Source organism: Thyridium curvatum (assembly GCF_004353045.1).
Source record: "Thyridium curvatum strain D216 chromosome Unknown NODE_15_length_556224_cov_80.126021, whole genome shotgun sequence".
In the NCBI taxonomy this organism is placed as follows: Eukaryota; Fungi; Ascomycota; class Sordariomycetes; order Thyridiales; family Thyridiaceae; genus Thyridium; species Thyridium curvatum.
Window position 1 is genome coordinate 278,823 of NW_022156770.1, and position 22,839 is coordinate 301,661.

The following is a 22,839-nucleotide window of genomic DNA, read 5'->3' on the forward strand; positions in this document are numbered from 1 at the left end:
TCCCTTCCCTTTCATTCATTCGACTTGCACAATCTTCCGAGACTTGTCGCTGTCTCTCGTACCAATCTCCTTTCCTCTCTCCCTTGAGTGCACATTCTCGCCATGGAGCCAGCCAAAATGGAGGACGCGAAAGACATATCGGCAGCAGAGCGTGCAACTACTGCGTCTATGAAGGCAGATGATATCGCCCCGGTGGTCGTCTCGTCTTGGGACCCCGCCGCGGAGAAGGCCCTCGTCCGCAAGCTGGATCTGCGTATCTTCCCGACGCTCATCCTGCTCTTCATCCTCAACTTCATCGACCGCAACAACTTCGCCAACGCGCGACTCAAGGGCCTCGAGAAGGACCTGGGCCTGACCGACGTGCAGTATCAGACTTGCATCTCCATCCTGCTCGTCGGCTATGTGTCGATGCAGGTCCCGTCCAACATGGTCCTCAACTCGGTCAAGCGCCCCGCTTGGTATCTCTGTGCCTGCGTCGCCGTCTGGGGTGTCATCTCGGCCGCAACGGGCGAGGTCAAAAACGCCACAGGTGCCATCCTTTGCCGTTTCTTCCTCGGCTGCGTCGAGGCCGCCTTCTTCCCTGGCTCGCTCTACTTCCTCAGTCGATGGTACACTCGCCGGGAGATGCAGCTGCGTGTCACGATCCTGAATGCCGGCAACCTAGCCGCTCAGGCCTTCGGCGGTCTCATCGCCGCTGGTATCCTATCCAACATGGGCGGTAAGAGCGGCCTCGCGGCCTGGCGGTGGCTGTTTATCATCGAAGGTGTCCTCACCGTCTTCTTCGCGGCTGTCGCTGTCTTTATCCTACCCAACTACCCCAGCAGCACCTCTTGGCTCTCTGATGAAGAGAAACGCATCGCCATTGGCCGCCTTGCGCTGGATGCAGGAAGCGACGCAGTTGATGAGAATGATGAAATCTCGTCTGTGCAGGGACTTCTCATGGCGGTCAAGGATCCCAAGACCTGGCTTCTTGGTATCACCTACCTGACTACCATCATGGGTCTCAGTGTGAGTAAAATGCTATCAGATTCAGGATGAGCGACATAGCCTAACATAAGTGCCTCTAGTTCTCTTTCTTCTTCCCAACCATCACCCAGGCACTTGGCTTCGATTCCACCAAGACCCTTCTCCTCACCGCTCCTCCATGGATCTGGGCCATCCTCGTCTCCCTCCCCAACGCCTGGCACGCCGATCGCACTGGTGAACGTTATTTCCATTTCATCGGGCCGGCCATCGCTTGTATTGTTGGGTACATCATCTCGGTGACCACCACCACTGTGGCTCCTCGCTACGTTGCCATGTTCCTCATGACTAGTAAGAAGCCTGACAAGTATCTTACCCCTTTTGCTCAAAGCTAATGCCTATGGCTCCAGCCGGATATGCCTCGGGCTTCGTCATTCTCGCTTGGATCTCCAACACCTTCCCCCAGCCCGCTGCCAAGAAAGCAGCCGCCATTGCCATTGTCAACGCCATGGGCAATATCGGCAGCATCCCTGGCTCGTACATCTGGCCAGCCAAGTACGGTCCTCTGTACGTCAAGTCGTTTGGCGCGGAGATTGCCATTCTGGGGTTTGCCTGCCTCTTTGCCCTCGTGCTGCGCTTCTACCTCATTGCGCAGAACAAGAAGCTTGACCGCGAGGAGCATGTCCACGTTGAGCACTCGGAGAAGCCCATCGAAGAAGGTGGCGCCATCAAGGCCAAGCCGTTCCGCTATCTCTACTGAGTTCACTCAACATAGCAAAGGGGGCCAAATTGGAATCTGTGATGATGTTGGGGACTTTGGTGTTGTTGAGTCTGTCGACGGACTAACTATCGATGGAGATTTAACAGTCTAAGGCTCGTGCGCTCTTTGGATGTTTCAAACTCGAAGCAAAAGAATACATGATCATACAGTAATCAACCAATAGTCGTCCGCTTCCCGATCCAGACTCTGAGGAAAGAGCTCTTTGATGTTGGTCTCTATTGAACGCTGCGTTTTGCAATCCTCACTGGCAGGCTTTGGTTGCCATGGCGTAGGAGTCAAAGTTGCGAAGTACCGGCTATCTTCAAGGTGACGTGTTAATAACCTCTTCAATGAGCGTCAAAACGCAGAGTCTATTCTATAGTTCTAAGCAACTGCTCAACTATAGCCAATGTCAGGCTTCGTGCCATTAGTCTGGCTCTTCTTGCTCTCCGCCAACAGGCTCTTGAGCTTGCCCATCTCGGTCGACATCCAGGCCGTGATCGCCACGATGTCCGCGCCGCAGTTGACAAAGTGGAAGCCCTGCTTCACCTTGGCAGCCGCCACCTCGGCGCTCAGCGCGAAGTGGCCGACGTACTTGCCCGCGTCCAGGCCGGCGTTGAGAATGCGCGCCGTCGCCTCCTGCACCTCGGATATGGAGGCGTGGTCGAAGGCGACGTAGCCCATGGAGGAGGCCAGGTCGTTGGGCCCGATGAAGAGCATGTCGATGCCCTCGACCGCCGCGATGGCCTCGACGTTCTCGACGGCGAGCCGCGACTCGATCTGCACGCACACCATGACGTTGTCGTTGGCGCTGAGGAGGTACTCGCGCCCGTTTTGGTTGAAGTTGGCCGGGGCAAACATGCCGCCGGCGCCGCGGATGCCCTGGGACCATGTTGCGGATGGGTACTTGGCCGCGCGGACAATGGCTTGTGCTTGTTCCTGTTTTCCAGATGAGCCACCAAGTCAGCGAGTTGTTACAAGACCAACATATCCAACAGATGGCTACGAACCGGAGTCTCGCACATGGGCACCATGATCGCGTGCGCCCCGCAGTCCAACGCCCGCTTGATCATCCACGGCTCGGACCCTGCAATCCTGACGATCGGTGACACTCCTGATGACGAGATGGCCCCGACTTGTAGGTACATATCACGGTCGTCGATGTTGCCGTGCTCCGTGTCGACGAGAACCCACTGCGGTATAGGGAATTTAGCTGCGGGCTGGTTCTCCCTGGTTGATTGCTCGAATACAATCAATGATCTGCACTCACATCTGCACCCAGCGGCGCCACCGTCCTGGCCAGAGTGTAGCCTGGGAACTCGAGCCATTGTCCAACACAAGGACCTTCTCCTCTTTTTGCCTTCTCGAGAGCAGCGCGCAGGCGCGTCTTGCCCGTCGCGTCGACGACAGGCGACGCAATCTGATTTGACATGGCTGGGTGGCTGTGGTGAGTGGTGACTGAACTTGCTTGAGGTTGAGAGCTATGTACAGCAAATAGGAGAAGAAATTTCCACCCTCTTGTCTCTGAATGTCTTGCAGAGTTAGAGTTAATCACCAAAAGACTTTATGTTTGTAATAGAACTATCGTGAAGTCGTTATCGGGACCCTGTAATACTGCCGAACTTGTCGGATGTGGCCCGTCAGCTCCGGAACGGATCCCGGCCCGCGCCCCACGGAACCCCGCCCCAGCTTCGCTCTTGGATGCTGACTTGTCTGAGCTGACAACCGCTCAAGCTTTCCTTTCCCTCCATGCTTACGAGCTAGGAAATGCCAGCATTGGCTGGTTCCGTATGCTCAGTGGTAATTGCGCACATATCAGCAACCTCGGTCGACTGTTGATATGGCTCTGGCTACTAAGTAGCCTCGACAGAAAATATCTTTCAACATTGCCGCCACCAGATTTCAATATTATTATTGAGTGTGTGACTCTGATATATGATATTGTCTTTGAAACGTTCTGGTTTACGATTCAATTTCGTCTTGCTCATGGGAAAGAATATTACAACGTGATAGTGTTCCAGACCAGTAGACAAAACGAGTTATAAACCCTCCGCACATAAGGTCGACACATTTGAACAGCCATTATTGCTTCGAGCGAGTCCCAAGTGGTATGCCACCTGTCTGTGCACCCGCTCTATTATTCCTCGGCGCCTCTCCGCGCCCCAAACTCCGGCAGCAGCACCAGAACAGTCCCAGAATCACCACTGCACCCACCACTGACCCGACCACGATTCCAGCTATCGCGCCCTTGCCCAGGGCTTCCAGCCCTGGGTCACCGCTTCTCGGCGGGGTCTCAGTCGGTCTAGGCCCGGTGCTTACCGGCCAAGGATCACCACTCTTCCATGGTGTTGCGCAATTTGGTGCACAAGTAGTCCCGCCGTCTTTCACTACGTACTGGAGACTCACTGGCGTGGCCACCAGATAGTCGGAGCCGTAGTTGAATGTGACTGTCGAGATCCCGGGCCCCGACGTTGTGGGGCCGTTTGTCGACGGAGCAAGTGTCAGTTGTGTCTGGGAACCCGGCCCCAGGCTGGAGGCAACGCAGCTGAAGACGAATGCGGGGCCAGGTGTGGAAGATGCAGTGATCGTACCGAAAGGTTTCGTATCTCTGTACTCGAAGTTGTGCCCTCTGGATGCATCAAGACTTTCTTTAGAACATGGTCGTTGACGAAAAAAGAGAGAGCAAGAGAGGGGTTAAGGGTAACGGCTTACGATGGACAACAAAATAGGCTGACGGTAGTCTGACCATCGAGGTCTTTGCTCAAGGACGACGACACAGCTTCGTACGAGACGGGACATTGTGTGGCGGGGTGCCGTGAAGGATCTGGGAAACAAGCCGAGTCACGGGCGAGCTTGCCGAGCTGGTAGTAGGAGCATGCTGATCCACGGTCACATGTTGTTGTTCTGACAAATGTGTCGGTAAGGCAGGACCCTGCAGGCGTGAAAGTCGGCAACCCCAGGGGCTTTTCTTGTCGCTCTGCCAGGTTTGCGCCGGGAGCTGGTGTGATGACGGGAGCATTCATTATCGGTGTCGTGGTGTGGTTTTGGCATCCGAGAAAAGCTACACCCTTTCCCCAGGTGTTTTCTTTTTTTGAAAAGGCACGGTATGCTAGTCAAGTAATGAAGGAAGATAGGTTCCACGGTCCGAGATGAACGCGAAGGCTTGACATCCAGTCGCGATTGAAAAGATGCGAGTCTTTACCACCGTGGAAGACCAATGAAATTGGCGACGTTGTGCATTTAACCGCTGCTGCGCCACCACGGCGCGGATATTGTCACCTTTTGCGAGCGCCCTCACGTTTTTACCCTATCTTTGTGAGACCACGGCTCGAACGTTGCCACAGGGCATTGGGTCTATCTGACCACCCCGTAAGCGCCTCGTGATTCGCTTGGGTTGTATTGCCAAGGCCATTTAATCCGCCAAGGCTGCTCAAGCCTTCTTTGGTCCGAAAAGGGCGTCGTCGGCCGAAACAATACTACAATGTGCTGACGAGAGTTCAGGGGTTCAACCTGAATGCATTGTTTGTTACGGTTCATAACTATCCCTCCAATAGAGAAGTCAAACAGCCCATGATTCAATCAATAGATCTCACCGAAGGGCTTGGCAGAGGTCCTGTCAAGCGGTGTTGGAAATGAGCAACGCGAAATACCACCTGCCGTTGATGTCTAGACTCAGAGAGATGATTACTTGAGCATTTGGGTATAATTGTAGCATCCTGCCTGGCCTAGCCAGGAGAGATTACAGAGGTTGTTCACATTAACAGTTCCTGGCCGAGAACTGGAACATACAGTATTGCACCTCTTCCACAATGCCTCCCAGTCAAGCAGTGCCCTTGCGGTTCCTCCTGCTCTCGGTGTGCCTGTTTCTTTGTGCCTTACCTGAGGTTCTCGCAGGCATCATTCATGGCGTACACTTCTCTGACTCCAAGCCCGAACTCCTGACACGTCAAGAGGACCGCGGGAATGACACTGTTGCCCCTCTCCTCGCTGGTGCTACACCAGCCGATATAGAAAATGCTCGTAAGATTGTCAAAGCGGCCATCGAGGAGTCCTCGAAGCGGAACAAAGCTCGCTTAGACAAACCGGCCCGGAACATCTACAAGCTAGCACCAAAAACCTCTGTTGGAGGGAGTAGCTCACGCGTCAAGCGTGATGCCGAGGACGAGCCGGTACCAGCTCTTCTCACTATCACTCCCGAGATCGCGGCCGCTGCTGCTTTAGTTGCCGAGGCCGATGCAAAAGCAAATGCTACCGGTGGGCAGAACGTTTTACAGAAGCGCGGAACGTTCTGGATGGAACATATCGAGCGAAAAGGTGCATATCCCTCAGACTGGGGTGGGTCCAGCGGTTACAAAGTGTTTCGCAATGTCAAGTCTGCGCCGTACAATGCCAAGGGTGATGGTGTGACTGTAAGCCCTACGACTACCAAAGCTGCCGCATTTGTCGACGACTGCTAACAGTACTCCAGGATGATACCGAGGCAATCCGTAAGGCTATCATGGAAGGCGATCGCTGTGCCGAAAAGTGCAATGGTGCAACCAATAAGAACGCCATTGTGTACTTTCCGCCCGGCAGGTATCTCGTGTCAAGCACCATCCAGGTTATCTTCGGGACGCAGTTGATCGGAGACAAGAACGACAGGCCTCAGATCATCGCGTCCGCGGGCTTCGTTGGCCTTGGTGTGCTATCGACAAACGAGTACGTGCCAGATGGAGGAACTGGACCAGACGGGAATGCCAAACAGTGGTACAGTACGTGAAACATCAAATGAGGGAAAGCTTCATACTGATCGTGCTGCGATAGTCAATACCGGCCGATTTTACAGCCAGATCCGCAACTTTGTCATTGATATCACGCGGACCGACCCGAACGCATACGTGTGCGCCATCCACTACCAGGTTGCCCAAGCCACCAGCCTTCAGGATGTAGAGCTTGTCGCCAAAACAGGCACAACTCAACAGGGAATGTGTAAGCTGAGATATCCCCCAAAGCCCCGTATTATTTTTATTACCAAGTTCTATAGAACTACTGGCTGACGTGTCCTTGCTGCAGTCTCAGAAAATGGAAGCGGAGGTGTTATGTCAGACGTGACATTCCGTGGAGGCAACTTTGGCTTTTGTGAGTGCATTCCGGTTACATGGTTGCCCGTGCCAGCTATCGGACTAATAAGGGCATAGACGGTGGCAACCAGCAGTTCACGGCCCAGAGGATGACATTCATTGGCTGTAAGACGGCCGTCCAGATTATTTGGGATTGGGGATGGGTAAGGCTTTCCATCGTGATCCTGTTGTCAGAATGAAGACTAATTTGGACATGCCCAGATCTGGAAATCAGTTAAAGTGTCAGGAGGTGAAGTGGGTTTCCGCCTGCTCGGCGAAGGAGGTCAAGGCACAATCGGCTCTGTCGCCTTCGTAGACTCGACCTTTGAAAATGTGGGCCAAGCCATTGTCATCGGGGGCGTCGAGAGCAAGCCTGGCTCAGGCACAACTGGCCTGATCATAGAGAACTGCGCATTCAGCGGGGTTACTAACCGCGTCGTGACGTCCTCCAATACGGCCGTGCTCTCGGGCTCTGGCTCCGTCACCCATTGGGTCCTGGGACCAACATACAGCAAGGGCGAGAGATCCTGGGCCAATGGGGTGACTTCTCTCTCCAAATCTCGTGAGGCATCCCTCGTGTCTTCGGGCAGTGGCGGTCTCCCCGTGAGCCCCTATTTCGAGCGCAAGAGGCCTCAGTACGAGGACAGAGATGCAAGTGCGTTCATTCATGTGAAGGACTATGGTGCTAAAGGTAAACGGCTTCTACACCGCATATAGAACCACGCTGACAGAACATGGTCTAGGCGATGGCAGCTCTGATGACACAGCAGCTGTGCAGCGAGCGTTTGATGCTGCCGCAGATGGAAGCAAGATTCTCTTTGTGGACAATGGCGTATACATCCTCACCGGAACTGTTACCATACCGAAAAACGCGAAGGTAGTTGGCGAATGTTGGGCCTCGTTCGTGGCTCGCGGCAGCTATTTCTCGGACGCGGAGTAAGTAGCAATAGATTCCTGCCCTAGTTGAGCTCAAAGAACTGACCATTCCCTCAGCGATCCAAAGGTAGTCCTACGCGTCGGAAAGGACGGCGATATTGGCAATGTCGAGCTTCAGGACTTCATCGTGCTCACCAAGGGTGGTACCGCTGGCGCAATCCTCATTGAGTGGAATGTGCAGGCCGAGCGCCAGGGTTCGGCAGCACTTTGGGGTAGGAATTCCTCGTTCTTGCTACATTCGGAGGGCATGCTGATACATGATTTCAGACGTACACGCACGAGTCGGCGGTGCAACTGGCACCGACCAAAACCCTTCCGACTGCCCGCCCATCACCGGCGGAACAAATCCTGCCAAATGCCAAGCTGCTCACATGCTGATGCACATAACCCCAAAGGCGTCGGGATTGTTCGACAACATGTGGCTTTGGATCGCCGATCACCTCATTGAGTTCGTTTCCTTTCCACCTGCATCTGAGAGACGATGATAAGAACAGCTGCTAATCAAGTTGACAGTGACCCTCTTCGCGATGATGACAGCAATAATATGGACCAGCTGTCCATCTATGTCTCCCGTGGTCTTCTCATAGAGAGCAAGCGACCAGTATGGCTGTATGGAACTGCATCGGAGCACGCCGTCATGTACCAATACAACTTCTACAAAGCCAAGAATGTCTATGCGGGCATGCTGCAGACAGAGCCCCCATACTTCCAGCCAACACCCAAGGCACCAGCCCCTTTCAAGGCGGGCAAGTACCCCAGCGATCCGGACTATTCCTGCAAAGGAGGAGACTTCGACGGATGCGATACTGCCTGGGCCGTCGTCATCACCGGGTCGGAGAACATCATGATCGGAGCGGCCGGTACATATAGCTGGTTCTCCACCTACACACAGGACTGCATCGACCAGCACTCGTGCCAGAAGGCCCTCTGGTTCATGAAGGACAACTACGATAATGTGCGGATCCAGCACTTGATTACCATAGGCGCAAAGTACTCGCTCGTTTCCGACGGTAAAGGCGTTCTCTCCACGGATAATCTGGCAACGACTGGCCACCCCCAGTGGAGCCACATCTCAGTCTTTGACGCAGCATCACTAGGTTCTCAGCCCGATGAGAACTTTTGCGATCCTGCAGACAATACGTTTCAGAAGCCTTCGGGACCACCGCAAGGAGAATCGTATCCCAGTCCAGGTTTCACCATTAAAGATTGGGATGATGCTGTCGACTCGTCCAAGATCTATGTGACTATCGTCAACCTCACGCCGTACACGTTCAAGTTAGATCGGACCGAATTTTGCCAGATGGACAGAATGGACTTTGGCGACGTCCCTCCGGGCCATGTGCGCCAGAATGTCATGGACTACTTTGGCGCCAAGGGCGGCACGAACCCGGTTGACGACAACGGCGAGGCGTACTATCACATCGAAGAGACTGGCAAGAAATTTGTCATCATGGCACGAACTCACATCCCCGACTCCCCGTCGGTGCTGCGTCCCAGAATCGACATGGGTGGGCTCGGTGTTGGTGTAAGTCCTATTACTTTTGCATGCCGTGTTATACCGTGCCAGTCAAAAAAGCTAACTTCACGGTACAGTTGAGAGAATTCAAGGGGCGAGGAGGCCAAAGAGCGGTCAATCTAGTCATCACAGGCAGCGATGACTACGGCACCTACTACACGTCGATGTATTCGCCACCTATTGGATGGATGCAGGAGATCAAAGACGTGATCGGGCCCCGGACCCTCAATCATGTGGTCATGCCAGGTACTCACGATGCCGGAATGAGTGTCATTGGCAAGTACGCGTGGCTTGGTAAGTAGTAGTCAGCATTCCTATCCGTGCTCATTAATATTAACGGTAACTCAGGTGACAAGATGAACACTCAGACACAAGCACATAATCTCTATGACCAGCTTCGTCTAGGCTCCCGCTGGATCGACCTTCGCATAATCAACTGTCCCTTTGACCCCTCGGCCGGCGATTACAACTTCCACACGGCACACACTGTAAGCAATATTCATTGTCAGGTTATGTTGTAGTCCCGCGGAAATTGACGCATTTCTAGTGTTGGCCGTGCGACTTTCACGTTGGTGCTACTGGCATTACGGGGACTGAAGTGGTTGAAATGGTGAACAAGTAAGTCTTAACAATCAAACTGAAGCGGCCACTGATCTTAGGGCGGTGCGTCCTCGGTATAGTGACAAAGCTAACAACGAGCTCCTCACAGATTCACTGACGAATATCCTGGCGAGGTCATCGTCCTCTGGACTCGGTACATGTACTCAATTGATGAAGACCCCAAGAGCGGGGGTGAGACAAACGAGATCCGCGAATTCAACGAGGCCGAGATGAAGGCATTCTACGACTTGCTCAAAGGCATCAAGCGACGGTGCTCTGAGGATTCTCTCAAGGTCAACGGCAAGAAAGTCAAATTCAACCAGATGAAGATGGAGGACATCATGAAGCAGAACAACGGCGAAGGCTGCGTGCTCATCATGCTCGATCCAGATGACGTGCATGGCTCAAGGGCACAAGGCTCATTGCCGTCTGAAGGTATCTTCAAGGGTACAGACTTCATGGACAGATGGGATATGGTATGTGGCTTGATGACCTGAATTCACTCTGTCTACTCTTACGGCGCAGCTGTATGCTAACCGAAAGCATGATGTAGTGGCCCTTCTCGTCAGACCGCAAGACAATCATCGAAAAGAACGTGAACGCCTGGTCCGACCTCCGCAAAATTGGAGACGATTTCCTGATCGGGCAATGGATCGGGACGTACGACACCACCATGCTCACGTACCTAGGCCTCCAGGAGCTCGCGCTTCGCAACTTGTACGATTTCCTGTTCTGGCAGGGCGCTGCCCAGATGAACCCAGACAGCTTCCCCAACGTCATCCTGCTGGACTATCTCGGCGTCGTCATTTCGGGCGAATGGGACTGGGACCAGGCGGATCACGAGGTCAGAGCCCTGATCTTGGGTCTCAACCTCTACATGGTCAGCGAGAACTGCGATATTTCCATGGTCCGCGCGCCCCTTCGCCACCCCAAGGCGAATGCACGAGAGGTCCGGGAGAGTCTGCTGGTCAACGACACGGTACGCGTCGATCCAAAGTCGTTTTCGACGATGAAATTGGAGCCTATTCATGAGGCGCTCGCGAAACGACAACAGAATAACTGCCCTTAGTCAGCGGGAAGGGAATAGGTAAAGGACTGCTCGGGGTATGCGTGAGATTTCTATTCGATTGTGGCTATGTACACCTGAGTACCTAAGGGACAGGAATTCAGTCTGTCATGAAGTTCTTCACTGAGGTTCAGGCTGTCGTTATTTTTTCATGTATCTGAGCAAAATTACATGACTTGGAGCATTCTCTCCTCCTTCTCTTCATGCGCTCTCGTGTAAGGGGGGCCATGACCCAACCTCTGGCAACCAGTAAGGACTGTGCGAGGTCAATAGACAACCAAACTTGCGATTTCCAACGTCTAAAGTCTAATAGAAGAACTTTATCGTTCCAATACAGCAGCTTTTCGTGTTCTTTATATTCATTAGTGCAAAGCCATGACAGCGGCCACCATGGTGAGCAGCAATACCCAACTGGTTGATACACCAGTCGCACTATTCTTGCCACCGGAGCCGTTGCTGCCGTTGTTGCCCTGAGAAGCCGGCTCGTTCACTTCACCTTTTTCCTGTGCCCGGAGGCACACCAGTTTGGCGAAGCCTGGCTCGACTTTGGCATTGGGGTCCGAGTTGCTGCGCCCAAAGAGCGTAAGGATGGGTCGATAACTGTGGGTGATAGTCTTCCACATGGCCTTTTGGTCTTCGGGTGTGTAGCGGTTGTCGAGGCTGTAGCCGTCTTGAAACGTCGACGAGCCATTCAGATATTTGAGGGGTGCTCCCCATCCTACACGCCTCGAGTTAGTTACGGTCGCAAGGCAGGTTAGTGGTTTTGAACCTAGTCATGTGAATAGCTTACTGTCGGTGATAGGCTGGCTTCGCGACATGTAACCGCTACGGCAGACCGAGGGTACATCCAAACTCTTGCACTTGTGCCTCTGGCCCCAGGTGCCCTGGAGCGAGGAGAACTCGTAGGCCGTCTTGGCCGCGTTCTCCAGCGCGGCGATGCAAGAGTCTGTGAGCCATTGGCCGCAGGAGCCATCGGGCTTTTGCGGCAGGTTGTCTGGGTTGTTCTGCAGCGAGTTGTTGCCGGCGGGCGGCAGATACCACGGCCACGCGCAAAAGACCCAGTCCGCGTGGGCGTTGACGACCGGGCGGCCGGCATCGCTGGAGTTAGCGCTCTGCTTGTAGAGCGAGCTGGGCGCGACGATGCGCACGTCGTCGCCGATGACACGACGCTTGCCCTCAGCCCTCAGGGCATCGTCGAGCTTGGACAGGTCGACTCCAGTCGCGGAGACGGTCCAGCCATCCAGTGGCTTGCCGGGCCAGGGCAGAGATACGTCGTAGCCGGTGAATGTGATGGTGCCAGTGGCGTTGGAGCTGTTGTACGCCCTCTCCCACGCAACGCTGCGGGCTGAGATGTTGACTGCGCTGCTCGAGTAGCCGTAGCCGCCGAAGTTGTCGTCCGCCCGGGCAATGGCGGCGAGGCCGAGCAGCAGGGCGGCGCCCACAGTCGAGGTAGAGTACATGGTATGCAGGTATGGATTGCTGGATCTCAATTGAGACACTCGCGATCACATCTCATTTCACGGGCTTCGCCTGTCCATTTGACGCCTTCCTCCCACGCTCTCATCCCGCGCTACGCATCCACAATTACACATCACGAAACGCGAGACCGACGCCATTTCGAGCATGACCGAAAATGGACCCAAAAAGGGCAATGTTTGAGCACGGCGCAGTCGGCACAGGCGCCTTTCTCGTGAATTTTCTGGAGCTCTGCAGGGTTCGTCCCTCAGCTCAGCCTCAAGCCATGGACACGGAGGGCGTTCAGCGGAGGAGCCCGCAGCCTTGGCGGAGCCTTGGCTCAGCCTTGGCGGGAAGCTTGTCAAAACGTCTGAGGGCAAATCGATTGCCCACGTGGGCTCCATTTCCTCACAAAACAACCCCCACACTGGCAACTTCGCTTTGAGGAGACAACCTCCGCGACTCCACACAACGGACGAGTTCTCGACCAGAGATGCATGGACTGTGTCACAGAATATTCCATGCAGTGGCGCCGGGCGCCGTGGGAGAAGTATGAAGTCCAGATGTGAGACTTTTGGTTGGCTGCCGGACCAATTGCCATTTTGCACCCAGCAGCCCCTCCTCGGATCATCACAGTTTTTCTCGTTGCCTCGATGTCCTGACCGTCAGCGGCAAGCCTAATTTGACATGAGATGTGGAGATACTATGTGTCAATCCGGCATCAAACGAGGACAACAAGAGGAGATGGGAGCACCAGAGATCATCCTTGACATCCTGCTCCTGGACTGGACCTAAGTGGAGATAACTCAGCCTCATCCGAACTTGTCAACGCATGTATGTATATACATGGCTAGATATGCATGCACTCGGTATGTAACTAGTGACCGGAACCAACGACCGGTCTTACTGCAGGCCACATGTGAGAGCCCTGCACGTCTCATGGGTGGACATATATGTATGCAAGAGTGATATTAATGCCCAGGCGCCTGATAATGGGGTCAGCAGGGTCTCAGCTCGGCCCACGATGAGTTGCAGAAGACGGTAAACTGTGTCTGGGAGCATATTCGGTCTGCCCATGTTCTAGATTGTTGCACGCGACACGTTGGTCAGAGACCGCGCGATATGTCCTGGCTCTGATGAATCAATAGCTTGAGATTCACACATGGCGGGATCGATGAACTGAATCCAGAAAAAATTCAGTAATCTGATGAATGCGGGACTCGTCAAGGCTAGAAGCTCTGACACGACAGAGTAACCTGATAAGAACATTCAACGGGTAAGGAGCATCCTCAGTGAACCTCGAGATATTCTCAGCGGTAGAGCGTCGCCGTCACCGAGAAGGGTGTATGTATGTTGTAGCCGAGGAAGAGCGGCGCGGCAATACGAGACCACATGTCTGCTGTCGTGTTCTCGGCCTTGTTGTGCCGCTGTACCAGAATATCGCCCCCCTCTACCACCCTGGATGCTTCGAGTGTCACGGTGTTCGTGTCGGCGAGATTGATCGGAGTAGAATTCTGCTGCCTCTAGCCGTTGAGTCTGCAAAATCATCATGGTCTTCTTGATAGTACGTCAGTGGCTAATAAAAGTATCATGAAAATAGTGAGCAACGTGTCATGATTCCAATTTGGAATCTACACAAACGGCAGCTCGCTCGACGAAATAGGAACCGACCTTGGAAAGCTTGCACACCTCGCCACCCGATGTAAGACCAGGAAGTGCTGATCAGCTACGCGAGATGCGTCAAGTTGCGGCGATCACTGGGGCATGAGGCGTCTGGATCGCCGAGCACAGGCCTTTCTAGAACAGAAGCCATTGGGGAAGTGTGTGTATCAGTTCTGGGAGTGATGATCCCAGATATAGCACCATATTTCGTTAGGGGCGAACTTTTTTTTTCTTGTCGTGTGCCACCCGCCAGGAACCAAAGGATCTGAGAATTGGCAAGATAAGCAGATTCAAAGATAGATGCGCCGCCACACACCGGTGCCTCTTCTCAGCTTCTCGGTCAGGCCCAGCCCCTTGAGACTGACCACCAAGAGAACCAAGACGGGCAACCAAGAGGACAAGAGATGGACAAGAGATGGACAAGAGAACCAAGAGGACCAAGCATTCAGCATACCAAGACTCCAAGACGGACGGGATCCTCCTTTGAAGCTTTCTAGAAACTCTCGAGGTGGGCGCCGAGACGGAAATGCCGATGCGGCCGTGTGTCGGCTGGCCTATGCGATCAAGGCAACCTCACAATGACCACATGTGCACACGTGCACAGCTGTTGGACGATAGTGAGAAGATTACATATCAGATTTGCGCATGTGGCAACGCAAATCTCCCTATCCACGTTCGGCTGCTCCATTTGGATCTCATGTTCATGCTCTTCTCCTCGATTGCCAGCCGGCGTGAGTCTTTGAACGAGCGAATCGGGGGCCAGTCCACCACCAGGTATCTGTCGATAAAAGCCGGATATGGAGCCAATGAAGGGGGCTAAACGCATGGGATCCATCCCAGGGAGATGACCAGATGGGTGAAAGAGCTTCATGGACACACTGGAGATCCTGGTGTGGTGCGCCGGATCAACCTTGGCAAACGCTTGACAGCAACAAAACAGGACCACGGTCCTGAACAGAGCCTTCAGAGTAGCTGGCCGTCGTGGCTGACATGGCTGGACGCTCTCGACCGGGGTCGGGGATGGTGTCCAGGTTAGGCGGTCTTGGCCCGTCGTTCTTGAGCGTTGCTTGTCTCCTCTTGTCTCACGCTGGTCGTTTTCTTTGCTATTGCTAGCCCATCGTCGGTCTTCGCGTTGGACGAGTCGGTACGGGAGGGAGTTGCCTTAGCAATCTTGGCGGCGGAATACGTGCAGAACGGCGATGATTGCTGGGTTCTGACCCTGGTCCGAGTCAAGGGCCTCGAGCGAGCGCGCTATGTATGGTGCAATCGGCCGCCGCAGCCAATGGTGTCGCGACTAAAGGCTTTTTGGCCTGCTTGGCATTCCGGCTGGATCTGCCCTTTTCGAGCCTTTACCTCGCAATAATCCAAGAGTCCAAAAGGCTCGGCGTTTCTGGGCACAGTCTGGGCATCTCTTGGCCCTTTTATGTCTGGACACAATTGAAATCGACAGAGCCCACGTGCTCGATCCTCGACCTCTGCGTGGAAGTGTGAAGCTCAAGCAATCCAAGCATTTGCATGCAGCTCTCGCCGCGGGCCACACCCACACATGGCGCCCACTCCGGGCTCCATACCAAGATGCAACTCGCCCCCATCACCAGAAGACCGAGTCGTCTTTTTTTTTTTGGTCTCATCCATGGGTTCACGCAATGTACCCAGACCCCTGGAAATGGGAAGGGAGGGACACCCGTTCAGCGACCGAGCCGCGTGCCCAGAGATGGCGAGCTGAGAGTCCCTCAGATCAGAGCCATGCACACGTGCTCATGGGTCCTGTATCGAGGCCGTCCCTTTAAAGAAGGAGAGAATCCTCTCCTTTCCCATCGAACATTTGGAACATTCCTTCACGCCCAACCAGCTCAGGAACCGCCGGTGTTCTCTGCCTCTTCTTGTCTTGACCAAGCAGTGTCCGAGAAACCCCACAACAAACCGCCAAGATGGTGATGGAAGCTTACACCTACGTTTTTGTCATTGGCACCATGTTTGCCCTCCTCGAGGCTTACAACAACGGTGCCAATGATGTTGCCAACGCCTGGGCCACCTCGGTCTCCTCGCGGTCCGTCACCTACCGCCAGGCCATGTTGCTTTGTTTAGTCTTCGAAGTAGTCGGCGCCGTCTCCGTCGGTGCCCGTACCGCCGCCACCATCAAGAACGGCATCATCCCCATCTCGGCCTTCCACGACAACGCTCCCGTCCAGCTGCTGGCCTTCACCTGCGCCTCCGCCGGTGCCGCCTCCTGGGTTATGTGGTGCACGCGCCACTCCGCCCACGTCTCCTCGACCTACTCCCTCGTCTCCTCCATTGCCGGTGTCGGTATCGCCACCATCGGCGCCAAGGGTGTCAAGTGGGGTTGGGAGAAGGGCAACGGTCTCGGTGCCATCTTCGCTGGTCTGCTCATGGCTCCCGCCTGTGCTGCCGGCTTTGGTGCCATCATCTTCATGCTGATCAAGCTCGTCGTCCACAAGCGCAAGAACCCCGTCCCCTGGGCCGTCTGGACATCGCCCTTCTTCTTCCTCGTTGCCGGTACCATCTGCACCCTGTCCATCGTCTACAAGGGGTCCCCGCAGCTCGGCCTGAACAAGAAGCCCGCGTGGTACATCGTTTCCGTCACCCTCGGCGTCGGCTTCGGTCTGGCCATCCTCTCCGCCATCTTCTTCGTCCCCTTCGTCCACGCCAAGGTCGTCAAGAAGGACTACACCCTGCGCTGGTTCCACATCTTCCAGGGCCCCCTCCTGTTCAAGCGCCCCGCTCCCTCCGACGCCGAGGTCGCCAAGGTTCCCGACTACGCCGTCGTCCAGCACGATGAGGAGGACGAGGACCAGTCCGTCACCGACAGCAGCGGTGGCGTCAAGGAGTCTGCCGAGAAGACCGGCTCCGAGGGCCTCAAGGACGGCGTCGTCTCCCGCACCGCCGCCGGCCGCGACACCGAGAACGCCGTCACCAACGCTACCGACTATAAGGTCCTCATGGAGGAGGCCCGCCAGCGCCACCACGCCCACCTCCGCAAGACCCGCGGCCCCCTCGGCTGGGCCATGCGCACCCTGCACGAGAACCCCATGGGCGCCGGCTCCATCTACGAGCTGCACAACCTCAAGATGCTCATCATCCGCATCCCCGCCTACATCGTCGTCGCCGCCCTCTACGGCGTCAACTACGACATCCACCGCGCCCAGATCGGCATCCTCGGCACCCCTGAGGGCCGCCGCATGGCCCGCGTCTACGCCCACGCCGAGAAGTACCCCAACGAGGTCGAGCACCTGTACTCCTTCATCCAGGTCATCACCGCCTGCACTGCCTCCTTCGCCCACGGCGCCAACGATGTCGGCAACTCCGTCGGTGTCTGGGCCGCCATGTACTCCGCCTGGTCCACCGGCCACGCCACCGCCGCCTCCGCGGATGTCCCCCTGTGGCAGATTGCCGTCATGGCTCTGACCATCTGCTTCGGCTTCATCACCTACGGTTTCAACATCATGAAGGGTAAGCTCCAGCTCATCTTGAAAAAAAAAAAAAAAAAGTCAGCGTAAACATTCACTAATATTGGGAAACATAGTCATGGGTAACAAGCTGACCTACCACTCGCCGTCCCGTGGTTCTTCCATGGAGATGGGTGCCGCCATCACCACCCTCATCTTCTCCCAGTACAAGCTTCCCGTCTCCACCTCCATGTGCATTACTGGTGCCACCATTGGTGTCGGTCTGTGCAACGGCACCTGGAGGGCCGTCAACTGGCAACGGTAAGCGTTCCATGGCTCTTAGTTCGCTGGTTCACTCGCTAATCATTCTTTCAGTGTTGGTCTCCTGCTGTTCTCCTGGATCATGACCATCCCTATTGCCGGTCTCATCGGTGGTATCACCATGGGTCTTTTCTTGAACGCCCCGCACTTCTAGGTTTACAGCGATATCCTAGTCACTTAGGGAAACGCCTTGCTCTCTTACGGAGCCCGTAAGGCACAAAAGTTGATGTTTGGAGGCAGATGCTTGGAGCCTCTCATACCCGATCCTTGCATATATGAGATTCCCCTGTTGTAATAGATTCCATTATAGATTGCGTTTAGGCATGACTAGATAGGCCCATGAATGACTACATGGTCTTCTAGACGTACTGTTGTGCAGCGACTTGTGCAGTGACAAAGCTAGGAGAATCAACCGGATGACATGAAGTACTAATACCAAAGAGCAGTAGATGTATATCAGGAGTGCCCTTGCTCAGAAGATGTCGATGCGCTCTCCTTTTTGTCATAGCTCCTAAATAGAAGCCAGAAAATTGGAGCGATGATGATCATAGTAAAGGACAAGCCCGTGTACAACCATAGGATCTTGGGGCTAACTGAAATGGGTGAGAGCGCCATCCCGAGTCCCGAGCCTACACCCGTGCCGAGCTGAGTGATCGCTTGCACCAAACTGCGCATATTAGTCGGTGCTTCGGAGTAAGTGTACTCGGCCATCGTTGCCAGGCCAAGGATCGCAGCAAGCGCCAAGAGGAAGTATATGGGCGTCTGCAGCCAGACGCTGATCTCGTTGGGAATAGTGTCTCCCTCCTCGCCCATACAATGGAGAGGGTATTGATAGCAAGGCGCCCTCGTGTAGATGACCTGCTGTACACCCGCCGCCATTGCCATAGCGCCGCCCATGATGAGGAAAGCCCAGGTCATGCGCGAGATTGGACCGAATCGGATCCCGGCGCTTCGCAGTGTCGGATAGAGGACCTTTTGCGCCAGTGGTCCCAGAATGACGCAGCAAAGGGGCTCAAGGGCTTGGATTGTGTCATTTGGGATTCCCGCCAACTGCATCTGTCCGGCCTGGGATATGAGATTGTTGATGATTTGATTCATGCAGAGATGGAAGGGAACAAAACAGACGCTGCCACCGGACGTCAACAACAGTCACACCCCTTTGTTTTGGTAAGTAGAAACACACAAGACTTACACAACTTTGCAAGCTTTCAACCCTCGCCTCATCTCGCTGACAAAGTCATCGTCCCAGTCAACAATCCTTCCGTGTGCTTGGGCTTGATAGGCGGGTCTTGCTGCGTCTAATTTGAAACGATGTCGGGCCGAGTGTAGCATAACCTTTGCCACCTTTGGAAGAACATTCCCTTGTGGGGCGAGCTTAACTGCAAAGCTGATGCGTTCCTCGACACGCAATGTGCAACATGGGTCTTCCATCCTTGACCTACCAAAAGTCTTGCGGAAGAGAAGCAAGGATGGGAGCAGCAGCGCTGTTGAACACAGAGGTAGGAGGTAAGCAGCCCAGAAGCCTACTTGCCTCTCCAGGTATGTAGAAGCAATCATAGCCATGCTCCCCAGGTTGGTGAACCTGCAGCCATATCAGTGTCTTGTGTGCTTTCCGCGCCACGATATCGCATTGCTTTACCAGAAGAAAATGTTGTAGATGTACTGCAAGGTCAACGCTCTGTCCACAACCACTGGTTTGCCACTCTTATTGACACTGATTTGTGGCGATTTCACAGGGTACTGGTCTCCTATGAAAAAACGACGGATCAGCGTAGTGCCCTTGAGTTTGACTCTTTTTCGGGGCGTGTCTTGAGATATTACCTATGAATGGGGCGACCGTGGCTTTGACTCCACCAGTGCCGAGTCCGAGGAGAAACATGGCCATCGCTAAGCCCACGATCTTGAGTGTTTCACTATCCACAGCTGGGAGGGATGTAATGAAGAGTACTAGACAGCCGCAGAAACTAAGACTGGTTCAACGGGGCCATTAGCTGTTATAGGACAGAAAGCGAGATCATAGGTGATCAGTCTCGATCAACTTACAAAACACTGATACATAAAGTCACATAGCGTCCCAGCCAAACATCGGAGAGGATAGCAAAGGGTGTGGGCGCCACGTAGGTGAAGAAATAAAATGCGCTGGAGAGGTTGGTAGCGATAGCTTGACCGAGTCCCAGCTCGCCTGGGACGGCGACACTGTCGCGGCCGTTCTGTATGTAGTTCTCTGCAAGATGCCTGTGTCAAGAGGTGGCCCCTCGTCTTGGGCACAGGACAATGTGTGACTTACGCCACGGAATCGTAACTGCATAGAACAAAAGCCTCTCTGCTCCGCTAATTGCGATGGCAATCCAACCAGTAATCGGTATCGAGTCAGCTACATGACGCAAGGTTTCAATCCCGTTCTCAGTTGCATCACGACTCTTTGATTCTGTTCTGATGGTTTCCATATCGTTCTCGGGATGGAATGCCCTTCCTGAAATGAGTAGCATGTTAGAACACAAATATGCCGTTATCTTGTAATTGAGATAATCTTGATTTACTATAAATACTTCCTACTCATCACCCTGACATGGATATGAATCGGCTATAAAAGCAACCGAGGAATGTTCCTGACCTTCCTGAATTGTGGTAGCCACAATGAAATACCGTCTTCACCCCAACATTGATAGAGCGGGAAGAGACTGTGCATGGAGTTCTCCTGCGACAATTCGGCCAATGGATCTCGGATTGAGTTGGGTGGAGCCCAGTTGTGGCTCTCATACATCGGCGTTCCAGCTTACCCCGGGCGGAGTTGCAGAGTCCGGAATGAAAACCCTGGTCAGATTTCTTGAATAACCCGCTACCACATCGATGCCGAACCTATTCAGTCCGATACCGAGATAAATAGACGCTTTACATTTTCTTTGCAAACCTCTCAACCAATCTAGATTTACACCTTTGCAGGCAACAATAGCTCATTGCGATGGATCCAGAACCCATTACCCCTCCGCCCCCGCACTCCTTGGGCCTCTCTCAGGAACATAGAATTGATAAAAGGAATGAATCGTTAAAGACTGAAGTTTTCTCTATCAATGTCGATGAAGTCAAAGACAACTCAGGCATGTTGCACGTTATAGCTGAATCAGCCGTCTATACTCCCTTCGCTAACTCCAGTCCTCGCAGTTGCCATAAAGCTAACTTGTCGTTGGCGCCTCTGTGAGCCAGCCGGAAAGGGGAGATATGTTCGATCACTTGATCTGCTCCTGAAAATTGATCCGTTAGACTCAGAAGTTGTCAAAAATGGGTACCAACACAGACAACTACAGCCCTTGCAAACTCTCATCCGTGCGTGCCATCAGACACGAAATGGTCTCGAATGCAAATTTGAGGTAGCTTTCAAGGTCATTCTTGTTCCTCGAGACGGCTATCTCTGCAGAGATGACATCCTCGAGCTAAGAATGAGGCACTGCATCGCCATCCAGTCTGTCATCCGCCTTGCACCTCCCAAGTCTCTCTTGGAGGTTGAGCCTAAAGACACTGAGCCGACTCTGACTTCGCTATTGTCATTGTCACCCGGTGCACTACTTGTGGCTGAATCTGGTGATGCATCTCCCTTTGAAACACTAGAAGAGTTAAACAAGGAACTCGACACTCGTCTTTCATTCGACTGGGTGCTCCCGACCCAGCCGACGCCACGTACCGTGGCCATGGTTGGAGGCCGCCGTTTATACGATATGAATAGAGGGCAATACGGTGCTCGTGGACTATTTGAGGCTGCCCATGCCCTTGGAATGGCTGTAATAGTCCTTGACGCACCAGGGCATTGGCTCGAAAGCAAGACTTATGCCCATCTCCGGCACGACTTCATCGCCATTGATGTGGCGGCTGGCGACGCGAAGCTGCCAATGATCATCGCCGAGGCTATCAAAGAGCAAAAAGTTGATGGTATTGTCACTTTCTCGGATGAATTTGTCATCTCTACTGCAAAAGCAGCGGAGCTGCTGGGCCTCCCAACTGAGCCCGTGGATGCCATTCTTCGAGCACACCACAAGGACGAGACGCGCAAGGTTGTCAACAATCCCAACATCCAGTCAGTCAGATTAGACTCTCTAGCACAGCTAGACGACCCTGTCATCCTTGGAAGCTTGGCCAATCTTGAATACCCTCTGATCGCGAAGCCTTGCCGGGCCGGCGCATCTCGTGGAGTCAGAAAATGCCATGAAATCTCGACATTGCGCCAGGCTATCAAAGACATGGACGACGATGGCCTTACAAAATATGGTGTTCAGATTGAGACGTACGTCGATGGCCCAGAGATTGACGCCAACTTTGTCCTCTGGAATGGTGAGCTTTTATTCTGCGAGATCTCGGACGACTTCCCCTGCCCTGCCGATGCAGTCGACGCCACGCTCGAAGCCAACTTCGCGGAGACACTCATGGTCCATCCTACCAGTCTCAACCCCACGGAAGCCAAGCTAATTCAGTCAACTTTGCATCAGAATCTTTTAAAGTTAGGATTTCGCTCTGGCGTCCTTCACGTAGAGGCACGAATGCGGAACTCCTCCAAGTTCTACCGGGAACTGGACGGCATTGAGGACCTGGCCGCTGTTGAAGGCCCGAAAGGTCAACCAGAAGTCGTTCTGATCGAGGTCAACGCCCGCCCCCCAGGGTTTGACCCAGTATGGGCGACCCTGCATACGTACGGCGTGGATTTGTGTGCGCTCCAATTCCTACAAGCTCTCGGGGACCGCGAGCGCTACAGAGCCATGTCAAAGCCCTTCGCGGGCCCTCCTCATCAGTTTTGGTGCGGAGATCGCCAGATCCCCATGCACCGCGACAGCATCTACATGCCTCCCGACTTCTTCGAACGGGTGTTTGGGATGCTGCCCGAGGTCAAGCCATACGTGCTGGCAGCGGAGTTCAAGGTTGAGCCTGGGAGCACTGTATCACCGAGAGCAGGTTCCGGATTCGTTGCATACTTCTTACTGTGCTCCAGGACAAGTAGGAGACATCTGTTGGAGATGTGTGACTCCGTCTTCCGAGCATCTTTGAAGGTGTTAGATGGAGCATAAGCT

The 22,839-nt window shown here is 54.1% G+C and overlaps 7 protein-coding genes across 7 annotated transcripts; 4 read left to right on the top strand and 3 right to left on the bottom strand.

Annotated features, from left to right (window-relative positions):
* Positions 1-117: 117 nt before the first annotated feature.
* On the top strand, positions 118-1,723 carry E0L32_003473 (uncharacterized protein; the record flags this gene model as incomplete). The annotated part of the gene is made up of 3 exons (XM_031137777.1): positions 118-1,008; positions 1,068-1,314; positions 1,374-1,723. 3 exons carry the CDS (start codon positions 118-120, stop codon positions 1,721-1,723), a joined length of 1,488 nt encoding a protein of 495 aa, XP_030998622.1.
* Positions 1,724-2,119: 396 nt separating this feature from the next.
* On the bottom strand, positions 2,120-4,746 carry E0L32_003474 (uncharacterized protein; the record flags this gene model as incomplete). The annotated part of the gene is made up of 5 exons (XM_031137778.1): positions 2,120-2,662; positions 2,734-2,916; positions 2,994-3,204; positions 4,119-4,352; positions 4,436-4,746. 5 exons carry the CDS (start codon positions 4,744-4,746, stop codon positions 2,120-2,122), a joined length of 1,482 nt encoding a protein of 493 aa, XP_030998623.1.
* Positions 4,747-5,532: 786 nt separating this feature from the next.
* On the top strand, positions 5,533-10,943 carry E0L32_003475 (uncharacterized protein; the record flags this gene model as incomplete). Its single annotated transcript, XM_031137779.1, has 15 exons — positions 5,533-6,132; positions 6,192-6,474; positions 6,527-6,691; positions 6,776-6,841; positions 6,901-6,986; positions 7,045-7,513; positions 7,566-7,758; positions 7,816-7,970; positions 8,026-8,206; positions 8,272-9,283; positions 9,352-9,568; positions 9,623-9,762; positions 9,822-9,892; positions 9,984-10,350; positions 10,428-10,943. The coding sequence occupies 15 exons, from the start codon at positions 5,533-5,535 to the stop codon at positions 10,941-10,943; spliced, it is 4,521 nt and encodes a 1,506-aa protein (XP_030998624.1).
* Positions 10,944-11,302: 359 nt separating this feature from the next.
* Positions 11,303-12,400, bottom strand: E0L32_003476 (uncharacterized protein; the record flags this gene model as incomplete). The annotated part of the gene is made up of 2 exons (XM_031137780.1): positions 11,303-11,658; positions 11,731-12,400. The coding sequence occupies 2 exons, from the start codon at positions 12,398-12,400 to the stop codon at positions 11,303-11,305; spliced, it is 1,026 nt and encodes a 341-aa protein (XP_030998625.1).
* A 3,588-nt stretch (positions 12,401-15,988) lies between these two features.
* On the top strand, positions 15,989-17,939 carry E0L32_003477 (uncharacterized protein; the record flags this gene model as incomplete). The annotated part of the gene is made up of 3 exons (XM_031137781.1): positions 15,989-17,528; positions 17,602-17,785; positions 17,840-17,939. 3 exons carry the CDS (start codon positions 15,989-15,991, stop codon positions 17,937-17,939), a joined length of 1,824 nt encoding a protein of 607 aa, XP_030998626.1.
* A 302-nt stretch (positions 17,940-18,241) lies between these two features.
* Positions 18,242-20,274, bottom strand: E0L32_003478 (uncharacterized protein; the record flags this gene model as incomplete). The annotated part of the gene is made up of 6 exons (XM_031137782.1): positions 18,242-18,911; positions 18,978-19,367; positions 19,425-19,533; positions 19,607-19,755; positions 19,829-20,009; positions 20,073-20,274. The coding sequence occupies 6 exons, from the start codon at positions 20,272-20,274 to the stop codon at positions 18,242-18,244; spliced, it is 1,701 nt and encodes a 566-aa protein (XP_030998627.1).
* Positions 20,275-21,064: 790 nt separating this feature from the next.
* On the top strand, positions 21,065-22,836 carry E0L32_003479 (uncharacterized protein; the record flags this gene model as incomplete). The annotated part of the gene is made up of 2 exons (XM_031137783.1): positions 21,065-21,153; positions 21,201-22,836. The coding sequence occupies 2 exons, from the start codon at positions 21,065-21,067 to the stop codon at positions 22,834-22,836; spliced, it is 1,725 nt and encodes a 574-aa protein (XP_030998628.1).
* Between the last annotated feature and the right edge of the window lie 3 nt (positions 22,837-22,839).